At 40.4% G+C, this 12,589-nt stretch overlaps 1 protein-coding gene across 1 annotated transcript; it reads left to right on the top strand.

Moving 5' to 3' along the window:
* Positions 1-2,839: 2,839 nt before the first annotated feature.
* Positions 2,840-3,787, top strand: LOC139386100 (olfactory receptor 11A1-like). Its single transcript, XM_071131525.1, has one exon. It carries the CDS (start codon positions 2,840-2,842, stop codon positions 3,785-3,787), a length of 948 nt encoding a protein of 315 aa, XP_070987626.1.
* The last annotated feature ends 8,802 nt before the right edge of the window (positions 3,788-12,589 follow it).

Here is a 12,589-nt window from a genome sequence, read left to right as displayed (position 1 = left end):
GTCATCAAGCTCGAGACCCTGGGTCTCGACCCCGCCCTGTGCAACTGGGTACTGGACTTCCTGACGGGCCGCCCCCAGGTGGTGAGGGTAGGTAACAACATCTCCACCCTGCTGATCCTCAACACTGGGGCCCCACAAGGGTGCGTTCTGAGCCCTCTCCTGTACTCCCTGTTCACCCACGACTGCGTGGCCACGCACGCCTCCAACTCAATCATCAAGTTTGCGGACGACACAACAGTGGTAGGCTTGATTACCAACAACGACGAGACGGCCTACAGGGAGGCGGTGAGGGCCCTTGGAGTGTGGTGTCAGGAAAATAACCTCACACTCAACGTCAACAAAACGAAGGAGATGATTGTGGACTTCAGGAAACAGCAGAGGGAACACCCCCCTATCCACATCGATGGAACAGCAGTGGAGAGGGTAGTAAGTTTTAAGTTCCTCGGCGTACAGATCACAGACAAACTGAATTGGTCCACCCACACAGACAGCATCGTGAAGAAGGCGCAGCAGCGCCTCTTCAACCTCAGGAGGCTGAAGAAATTCGGCTTGTCACCAAAAGCACTCACAATCTTCTACAGATGCACAATCGAGAGCATCCTGTCGGGCTGTATCACCGCCTGGTACGGCAACTGCTCCGCCCACAACCGTAAGGCTCTCCAGAGGGTAGTGAGGTCCGCACAACGCATCACCGGGGGCAAATTACCTGCCCTCAAGGACACCTACACCACCCGATGTCACAGGAAGGCCATAAAGATCATCAAGGACAACAACCACCCGAGCCACTGCCTGTTCACCCCGCTATCATCCAGAAGGTGAGTTCAGTACAGGTGCATCAAAGCTGGGACCGAGAGACTGAAAAACAGCTTCTATCTCAAGGCCATCAGACTGTTAAACAGCCACCACTAACATTGAGTGGCTGCTGCCAACATACTGACTCAACTCCAGCCACTTTAATAATGGAAATTGATGTAAAATATATCACTAGCCACTTTAAACAATGCTACTTAATATAATGTTTACATACCCTACATTATTCATCTCATATGTATATACTGTACTCTATCTCATCTACTGCATCTTTATGTAATACATGTATCACTAGCCACTTTAAACTATGCCACTTTGTTTACATACTCATCTCATATGTATTTACTGTACTCGATACCATCTACTGCATCTTGCCTATGCCGTTCTGTACCATCACTCATTCACATATCTTTATGTACATATTCCTTATCCCTTTACACTTGTGTGTATAAGGTAGTAGTTTTGGAATTGTTAGTTAGATTACTCGTTGGTTATTACTGCATTGTCGGAACTAGAAGCACAAGCATTTCGCTACACTCGCATAAACATCTGCTAACCATGTGTATGTGACAAATACAATTTGATTTGATTTGTGACTGTCAAATTTGTATATCACCTCACAATCCTTACACATAACATAGCTAACTAACACTGCTAAAATCCTCTTTTACCACTTCACCAAATATTTCCCAAACATTAATTTTCTGGCCCTCACTTCTCTTTCTGTTCGCTTTACTTTCTCTGCCCGTTCCCAAAAGCATTTGGTGATTGGCATGTAGGCTATTTGGTATGCCTAATGTTTGGCCCTAAAGCTTAGGCTTACATACATGGGATATAGCCTAAAATAAGGAATGAAAAACCTCAATGTCACCTATAGATAGATATAAATTGCACAGGAATTATACATGTTTTAATGTTTTAAGGTAGGCTATTGTTTTCTATTTCCTCACTTTAAACCCGCCTGTCCCACTGATATAACCACAGGGAATGAGTCAACCCGCACATCACTAACACACACACACACATACACTCACACACACTCTATTATCAATTTAACTGATCCAGATTAAATGAATATGAGGATGGACCTTGCAACACAACCTGGTCCAGGGCCGGCTCTTGCCTTTTGGGGTCCCTAAGTGGGATTTGGCAGCGGAGAGAAAATCTTGCAGGCTACTTATTTTTCTTATCGGCTGAGCAGCCACTGCACTGACCTAACCACCCATGGGACACTGAAAGTCACACCATAACAATTTAATTATTTGTGTCATTGGAATTCAAGTAAACACACTGCTGTATACTGTTTTTTTCTTCCTTTAAAGGGTATAAAAGGTCAGGGATGTTGACAGTACTTTAGTGTGGAATAGTCCACTGACACAGAACATACAGTAGATCTATGTCCACACAACGGCAGTCTGGAGAAAGATACCAGGTGATCTAGACTTAAATTCTGTTTTAAAGATATATGTACGTATTTTTATTGATGTTTTGACTCTTCATTCAGACAGTAAGGAAGTTAGAGGAGGAGTCAGGCAAGAGGGAGAATCAGTGAGAAAGGTGGGCACAGGGATTGAACCCTGGTCTCTGGTGAGTTATATGTGACTTATGCCAGGGAGAATTACCGCACCACAGCTCTGCAAGACTAGCATCCTGTTTCATTCTCACAATATAGTTGGAGCGTATGCAAGTTTAACAGTAAAGCAAAAAATTGTAAGCTGAGAGTGTGTCAATTGTATTTGTTATTCAAAATATGAATATTATTGAATTTACACGGTGAATGACGTTTGCCGTATGTTCTACTCAATGTCCATTACAACCACAGGTAACAATGTTTTTCCATGGAATACCTTTGAAGAGTAATGCTGTGGCAATGATGCAATGAGTCTTGATAATCAGTGGTAATTATAAGAATGAAGCAATTATGAGGTGTCAATAAGAGATAGATTGTGTCACCTGATAGACACTGTTGTACTTGTCTTGTGAACTAACTATATCTCCAAATACATCTATAGGTACTATTGGGAAAATTATGAACTCAACACAATTCACGTCATTTATCCTAGCTGGATATAGTGACATTGGACACTTAAAGTACTTGTATTTCATTATAATAACTGTCTTATACGTCTCCATAGTTTTTGCGAACACAGTGCTTATTGTGGTTATATGTATGGAGAGGAGCCTTCATGAACCCATGTATCTGTTTCTGTGCAGTTTGTTTGTAAATGACTTGTATGGTACCACTGGTTTGTTTCCGGCTCTCATGACTCATTTGGTTTCAGATGACCATACAGTTTCCACTGTGTGCTGTTACATACAGATATTTGTCTTGTACACATATGGATCTACTGAATTCATCAATTTAGCAGTCATGTCCTACGACAGGTACCTTGCTATATGTTATCCACTACAGTATAACGTCATCATGACACCCAGCAAGGTGTGTATTTTAATTTGTGTAATATGGTTGTACTCTTTTGTAAAATTCACCATACAACTGTCTTTAACCATTCGTTTGCGATTGTGTGGAAACCTCATGGACAAAGTGTATTGTGACAACTACCTGGTAGTTAAACTTGCCTGTTCAACTTCAGACACGACAGTTAATAACATCTCTGGACTCTGTGGTATTGTTTTGACTGTCGCTGTCCCTTTAATTACTATTGTGTTCTCTTATATTAAGATTCTGACCATTTGTTTGAAATCTTCCATCGAGACCAGACAGAAAGCTTTCAGCACCTGTTCTCCTCATCTGGCCTCGCTGCTCAACTTCTCTTTCGGCTGTTTCTTAACTCTGCTCCAAAGTAGATTTGATAGCCCTATGAGAAATGTTCCAACTGTACTTCACACTTTTTTATCAGTGTACTATCTCATGTGCCAGCCACTTTTAAATCCTATTGTGTATGGAGTTAGGATGGCTAAAATCAGACAGGCTTGTAAAAACATACTACCCTTAGGTCTGTACCCTAAAACATAAGCTAGACATTAGTGTGACCTTTTCCGTCCTGATTGTTCGATATTTGTGATGTTGACTTGTGTTTTGTTACTTAGGCTAGTCACAAAAATTAATGGGGGTGAGGATGGTAAATGTAAAACATTTGCTAATTTATGAAATATTGTCATATAAATCAAATATAAACAGGAGAAGTTCATGACTTTGAATTTCTCTCTTAAATTGAAGTTTCTAAGGCTGCATTCACAAAGCAAGTCCAATTCTGATCTTTATTATTGGCAAAATATCTGATCTGGTTGGTCAAAAGACAAGTTATTGGCAAATTATCAGAATTAGACCACCTGTGTAAACACATAAAAATCTTTGTGTAAACATAAATAAATCAAGATATGCAAGATATCAATCAACAATACATTTATGTAAATGTGTAAAAGGTAAGCCCACCTTATAGCCCACCATTAGGTCCATCACTAATGGAAAATGGGCCCAGTGGGTACATGATTGTTTGACATTTTTAGAGAGAAATCTTGGGAAATACTTTAGTATGAAAACAAACTATATTCTGTCTGGACCAGATACCTTTACTGAGATAAAAGGTATCTTGTTTTTCCGGGGTCACTGTGAGATATGTTTGACCTACAGAATGTAACAATCCAATAAGACACGTTGGTTAATGTACTCCATCCACACTTTACCACGGGGAAAGCAGAAGCCAATAATAAGACTGTAAGAAACATGTTTATTGAGTAATTAGGTACCATGTCATTAGTCCACTCTATCACCTCGTTCCCTGGGAACCAATTAATGCAGCTAGTAACCTGTGGAGACCTGAAGGGCTCCTGTAGAGGCACGGCTGGTCTTGACTGTATCCCAAATGGTACCCTATTCAACTCTGGACCCCGGAGCCACTTCCACTGCTTTTTTCATTGTTCCCCTCTAATCAGGGACTAATTATCAGGTCCTGTAGAACAGAAAAGAAAAGCAGCAGGACCCAGACTTCGTAGGGTAAGAGTTTAATAGCCCTGATATAGGGAATAGGATGCCATTTTGGGGGGGGGGAAGTGTACTGTAGGCCTAAGGAAGCCCAGAGAGAAAATAAGGGCCCTTAATTTTACCTGAACAGAAAAAGCTCTGGGCCTAGGTTTTAGACTATAGCTAGGACATGGCGTCCTGAGTTATTCTCTGTTTTCCCTGGTTAGATCATATGGTCAGGAAAAACAACAGAGCCCTAACTACATAGCCTGGGTCCTAGTCTGTTTGTGCTAACATTCAGCTCCTTGTCATTCCATACATGACAAGGAGTTGGAACGATAGCACAAACAGATCGGGGCCAGGCTGCCAACAATGGCCAGGCTGCCAACAATGACCTCTCCTCAGACTGTTATGTTACACCCTCATTCAGACTGAAGCTAACAAGGTAGCCTGTCAACAATACCTGCCAGTGGTTGGTCCAGGACTATACTTAATCTGGGTCTGGGAAACCATTCCTTTTTTCAGAGGCTTCAATTAGTTGAACTTTTTTTTTTTTATTGAACATTTATTTAACTAGGCAAGTCAGAACTTCTTGAGTCGCGCAAACCCGTATCCGGGAGCGTAATCATAGCCTCAAGCTCATTACCATAACGCAACGTTAACTATTCATGAAAATCGCAAATGAAATGAAAGAAATATACTCACTCACAAGCTTAGCCTTTTGTTAACAACACTGTCATCTCAGATTTTCTAAATATGCTTTTCAACCATAGCTACACAAGCATTTGTGTAAGAGTATTGATAGCTAGCATAGCATTAAGCCTAGCATTCAGCAGGCAACATTTTCACAAAAACAAGAAAAGCATTCAAATAAAATAATTTACCTTTGAAGAACTTCGGATGTTTTAAATGAGGAGACTCTCAGTTAGATAGCAAATGTTCATTTTTTCCAAAAAGATTATTTGTGTAGGAGAAATCGCTCCGTTTTGTTCATCACGTTTGGAAAACGTTTGGAAAAAGAAAAAAACCCGAAAATTCAGTCATTACAACTCTGAACTTTTTTCCAAATTAACTCCATAATATCGACAGAAACATGGCAAACGTTGTTTAGAATAAATCCTCAAGGTGTTTTCACAAATCTATTCGAGGATAAATCATTTGTGGCAGTTGGGTTTCTCCTCGGAAGCAAACAGAAAAATACATGCAGCTGGAGATTACGCAATAATTGCGACGGAGGACACCAAGCGACCACCTGGTTGGTATATGTAGTGTAAAATGGTCAATCTTCCAATGATATGCCTACAAATACGTCACAATGCTGTCGACACTATGGGGAAACGACAGGAAGTCTAAGCTCATTCGTGACCCATACACAGCCATATAAGGACTCATTGAAACACAGCGCCTTCAAAATCTGGGTGCACTTCCTGTTTGAAATTTCATCTTGGTTTCGCCTGTAGTATCAGTTCTGTGGCACTCACAGACAATATCTTTGCAGATTTGGAAACGTCAGAGTGTTTTCTTTCCAAAGCTGTCAATTATATGCATAGTCGAGCATCTTTTCGTGACAAAATATCGCGCTTAAAACGGGAACGTTTTTTTATCCAATAATGAAATAGCGCCCCCAGAGTTCCAAGAAGTTACAAATTCTTACTTAAAATGACAGCCTACCGGGTAACAGTGGGTTAACTGCCTTGTTCAGAAGGATAGATTTTTACCTTGTCAGCTCGGGGATTTGATCCAGCATCCTTTCTGTTGCTGTTACTGTTAATGCTCTAACCACTATGCTACCTGCCACCCCACTAAACTGTGTCTTCATTGTACATGGTGCACATAAATAAGAGATCTGATATTCAGAGGTGTGGACTCGAGTCACATGATTTGGACTCAAGTCAGAATCAAGTCACAAATATGATGACTTGCAACTCGATTTTGACTTTAACACCAATGACTCGTGACTTGACTTGGACTTGAGCCTTATGACTCGACCTGACTTGATACCCTCCCCAAGCCCAAATATAAAAAATTATACTATGAAAAAAAATGTGCAGGGCATCAACTCTTCATTTTACGGATTATAGTTGCAATTGGACAGCAGCCAATCAAATTGTGCCAGCTGAGAAAAAGTTGTGCGTGGTAGTGCAGAGGAACGTCGGCGGGTGAATTCAGATGGAACCTTTGGAAAGATGATACGCAAAATTATTATTTCTGGATAAAAAGACGATGCTGTATCAACAAAAAACAGATTGCAACTTGCAAAACATGCGGGAAGAAAATTACAGACGGAGGCGCAGCAATTTCCAACTTTGTTCGACATTTGAAGCTGCACGAAGAACGGTAATTCGTGGCTAATATAGCCGACAGCTATATATTTTATTACTTTACTAGTGTATCATGTAGGCTAACGTAACGTTAAATCAATGAGCCTCCATATAGTCAGTCAGTGCGGGAACGTGATCATTGCACTCAAGATTGAGCTACAGCTGGCTAGGCAGTTGGTAGCCTAAATCCTGCCTGATGTTACTACCATTGACATACGTTAGCCTACTGTAGAGAGAGAGTGTGTGTGTGTGTGTGTGTGTGCGTGTGTGTGTGTGTGTGTGTGTGTGTGTGTGTGTGTGTGTGTGTGTGTGTGTGTGTGTGTGTGTAAGGTTGGCCGATTGTGTACAGGCCTACATCGCCCGATTGCGCCCGATTGCGCCTCGATCTCTATTGGGGGGGTCTTTCTCATGGCTATCCATGTATTTCCATGGAAATATAATGTTTATTTGGAAAGTAAGAAATATATAGATATTTTTAAAAGCATTCATGATTTGTGTAAATGTAATATACTAACTATTACTCTTCTACTTCTACCCCCTCCTTTTTCGAACATTCTGTTAAAAATCGCGCAACTTTTCAGCGTCCTGCTACTCATGCCAGGAATATAGTATATGCATATGATTAGTATGTGTGGATAGAAAACACTCTGAAGTTTCTAAAACTGGTTAAATCACGGCTGTGACTATAACAGATCGTGTGTTTCATTGAAAAACGCAAGAAAAACTGCTCTCTGAAAGCTAAAAATAATTTCCATAAGTCACTTTCATGGGTTGTTAATTAAAAGAGGACAAAATTTAATATCGTCCTGCATGCAATTCATACAAATTCCACACGATGTCGCCATTGTCGTCATTTTCAATTGAATTTTTTGTTGGAAAATCCAACTATCTGGCTTCCGTTTCTTCCAGTCTCCACCAGGACGCTGTAAATGTGGACTATGGCAGCCATTGATTTGCAGACGAGGAGCTATTGAATATACATCGCCCTGTAATCATTTTGATAGATTATAAACGTTTACTAATACCTAAAGTTGGATTACAAAAGGATTTCGAAGTGTTTTGTGAAAGTTTATCGTCGACTTTTTTAATTTTAAAAAATGACGCAGCGTTTAAAAACAATGTTTTTTTCTGAATGACACAGCTTCCATAGAAAGCTATTTTGGGTATATATGGACCGATTTAAACGAAAAAAAGACCCAATAGTGATGTTTATGGGGCATATAGGAGTGCCAAGAAAGAAGCTCGTCAAAGGTAATGAATGTTTTATATTTTATTTCTGCGTTTTGTGCTGCGTCGGATAAGCAGAGTCTTTGTTTATGTCGCATTCAGGCATTTTGAGGTGGTGCATGCTATCAGATAATACCTTCTCATGCTTTCGCCGAAAAGCATTTTAAAAATCTGACTTGTTGGCTAGGTTCACAACGAGTGTAGCTTTAATTCAATACCCTGCTTGTGAATTTTGATCAAGGTTTGAGTTTTAACGAGTACATTTAGCATTTAGCGTAGCGCATTTGCATTTCCAGGTGCCTACTTGAGACATATGCGTCTCAAGTAGAATCAAGAAGTTAAAAATATGAAATTGTATTACATTTGGTGAAGAGCACATTATGACTTGTTTAGGACTCGAAACTCAAAGTTTAGGACTTGAGACTTGACTTGAGACGTGACTTGATACTTGACGGTCTTGACTTGAGACTTGACTCGGATTTGCCTGTCTTGACTTGGAACTTGACTTGGGACTTCAGTGCTAAGACTTGAGACTTACTTGTGACTTGTAAAACAATGACTTGGTCCCACCTCTGCTGATATTGTTGCCTGCCCAGCCTATTGGTGAATTCACATACTACTTCTACATTTTAGTGAAAGGCCAGAGTCCCCACACATACATTGTTTTAACAGGATCATAGGCCACTAACAAATGACATCCATTTTTTTCACTTATAAATTAATAATATATACCCATTGATTCTTAACCTCTTAAATGTAAAGTCCCAATATTTTGGGACCCTATTAGATATTTTTATTCAATTCAGTCTGGTATGAGAACAGCAGCCCGATCTGAAGATGGCGCCGACAGCAGCCCTATTGAAGATGGCGCAGACAGAGATGGTCGCCTCTCTTCGCGTTCATAGGAAACTATGCAGTATTTTGTATTATTTCTTACATTGTTACCCCAGGAAATCTTAAGTCTTATTACATACAGCCAGGAAGAACTATTGGATATAAGAGCAACATCAACTTGCCAACATTACAACCAGGAATACGACTTTCCCGAAGCGGATCCTCTGTTTGGACCACCACCTAGGACAATGGATCAGATCCAAGTAGGCGACCCAAAAGAACGGTGCCGCAGAAGGGGCAGATGGAGCGGTTTTCTGGTCAGGCTCTGTAGATGGGCACATCGCTCACTACTCCCGAGTATACTTCTCGCCAATGTCCAGTCTCTTGACAACAAGGTAGACGAAATTTGAGCAAGGGTTGCCTTCCAGAGAGACATCAGAGATTGTAACATTCTCTGTTTCACGGAAACATGCCTCACTCGGGATATGTTATCAGAGTCAGTACAGCGACCCGGTTTCTTCGCGTATCAAGCCGACAGAAACAAACATCTCTCTGGTAAGAAGAAGGACGAGTTGTATGCCATATGATTAACTAGTGTTAAGGGAATTGTTATCAATAATGACTAATTATGTATACATTTCAATCAGGACTGACAAATCAGAATACTATTATGTCACTGTATATGTACTAATCAGAATACTGTTATGTTACTGTATATGTATGAATTTTCTTTTTAATCCTAGTTCTGAATATAATGTGTGTAAATATAATCAAGAATTAGAACAATGACTGTCTTTTCCTTGGCAGAAATGAATTAACTATATCGCCAGATTGGCTAGAATGCTTATCTACACAGGCTGACCTTGGCTCTAGGCGAGGTGGGAAGGCTTGAGAACTATAGAGCCTTTCTACCAGTGTCAAGAAGAAATGGAACATTTAGAAAACGCTGATGTCATTTTCAGTTTATAACCTGTGGTAAAATGTGTAAGGAGCAGTACTCTCGGGATTCATTCAGTCTACCCCCTACTTTTTCGAACATTCTGTTAAAAATCGCGCAACATTTCAGCGTCCTGCTACTCATGCCAGGAATATAGTATATGCATATGATTAGTATGTGTGGATAGAAAATACTCTCACGTTTCTAAAACTGGTTAAATCACGGCTGTGACTATAACAGAGCGTGTGTTTCATCGAAAAGCGCAAGAAAAACTGATCACTGAAAACTGGAAAAAATATCAATGCGCCACTTGCATGTATTGTTTAAAGGACACCAAATTAAATGGGGCTGAGATTGCAAGTCCTACAGCTTCCACACGATGTCGCCAGTCTTGTCATTTGCCTCGGATTTGTTTCTTGGTGAAACGAGTGAGAGGGAGCCCATTCCTTCCGGTCTCCGACAGGATGTTTTGGAGGAGAAATTTTCGACCATGATTTCAAGACGTGGAGCTATTGAATACACATCGCCCCGTGATCATTTTGATAGATTATTAACGTTTACTAATACCTAAAGTTGGATTACAAAAGTATTTCGAAGTGTTTTGTGAAAGTTTATCGTGGACTTTTTTAATTTAAAAAAATGACGCAGCGTTTTGAAACGATGTTTTTTCTGAATTACACAGTTTCCATAGATGGTTATTTTGGGTATATATGGACCAATTTAATCGAAAAAAAGACCCAATAGTGATGTTTATGGGGCATATAGGAGTGCCAAGAAAGAAGCTCGTCAAAGGTAATGAATGTTTTATATTTTATTTCTGCTATTTGTGTAGTGCCGGCTACGCTAATTATTTTGTTTACGTCGCCTTCAGGCATTTTGGGGTGTTGCATGCTATCAGATAATAGCTTCTCATGCTTTCGCCGAAAAGCATTTTAAAAATCTGACTTGTTGGCTAGATTCACAACGAGTGTAGCTTTAATTCAATACCCTGCATGTGTGTTTTAATGAACGTTTGAGTTTTAACGAGTGCTATTCGCATTTAGCGTAGCGCATGTGCATTTCCAGGTGGCTAGATGAGACGCTTGCGTGTCGGGTCGACGTAAGAGGTTAAAGGCTGCTGTTTGACTTTAAGACTGGGCTCTGTCCATTTTTATACTAATAAGGGTGATACATATCCTTATGAATTGACAGAGTGTTTGATTTTAATTGGGTATTAAAACAGAGGAATTTAATTCCTGCAACAATTGGTCCTTCGAACCGGGATCTAAAATACCCGTCTCTGCCATCTGGAGGTCGTACGCCGGAAAAATCGTGCACGAGCGGGTCTGGTCCCGTTATTTAAGACCTGGCCTCTGAATTGAGGTTAAAGAACAGGCCGGTATACACCCCAGACCGACAGGGACGGTGACTAGATCCAACAAACAATGCTTTTCCCAGTCGGCGGCAAGGTTAGTAGCCTATATTCTCGATTCTGGGGGGATTTGAGTTCATTGATTGATGTTCTAAAAATTGTAGAATTAATCAAAAATGGGAGCTTTGCTATTCCCACAGGGTTCTGTATGACCAACATACACTGGGTTTTGTATAACCGATATACACTGGGCAGGTTCGAAAATAACCTGTGGTAATGTGCACTACCGTAAATAAACTAAATTTAATCATGAGAGGCATATTCGCCTGAGATTAAGACGGGATATTAAATAGGTGCTGGGGGATAGGACGGTGATCTTGTACAAATACTAGGCGTGGGGAGACAGGAAGGGAATGCTATGCGGACAAGATAACTGGAATGGTCATTTGAATTGTGCTAGTATTGATCATCGTTCCGATTCAACAAATAGTACTGAAAAATCCAAATAAGGAGGAGAGGGAAACAAAATCTAAAGGAATGGGATAAATGCCAAATCTATAGACAAGAGGTTCCATGCGAGAGGGAAGCCTAAGAAATAGCGGCGTGAAATAACGATTATTAGCGTTCTTTAAAAGCCCTCTGACACAACCGGAAAATAAGATATTAACTAGGGATTTACAACCCCTGGGCTTATAGTTGTATAGGTAAGACCTAATATCTGATTCAACAGTCAAAGCTATTGATAAGATTTCCATAAAGGAGAAAACACAAATAGAAATCCAAGGAGGTCCCGGAACTAACGGGAAATTACCGTTATAGAAGAACAAAGAGAATGGAAGGGAGGCGTCCAAAATCTGACTCAGACAAAGAACCTGAATAGAATCAAATCAAAAATAAAATCAAATTTATTTATATAGCGCTTCGTACATCAGCTGATATCTCAAAGTGCTGTACAGACACCCAGCCTCAAACCCCAAACAGCAAGCAATGCAGGTGTAGAAGCACGGTGGCTAGGAAAAACTCCCTAGAAAGGCCAAAACCTAGGAAGAAACCTAGAGAGGAACCAGGCTATGTGGGGTGGCCAGTCCTCTTCTGGCTGTGCCGGGTGGAGATTATAACAGAACATGGCCAAAATGTTCAAATGTTCATAAATGACCAGCATGGTCCAATAATAATAAGGCAGA

Source organism: Oncorhynchus clarkii, chromosome 27 (genome assembly GCF_045791955.1).
Source record: "Oncorhynchus clarkii lewisi isolate Uvic-CL-2024 chromosome 27, UVic_Ocla_1.0, whole genome shotgun sequence".
NCBI classification, from domain to species: Eukaryota; Metazoa; Chordata; class Actinopteri; order Salmoniformes; family Salmonidae; genus Oncorhynchus; species Oncorhynchus clarkii.
The sequence above is the reverse complement of the archived record's forward strand: the minus strand, read 5'-3'. Positions and strand labels throughout refer to the sequence as shown.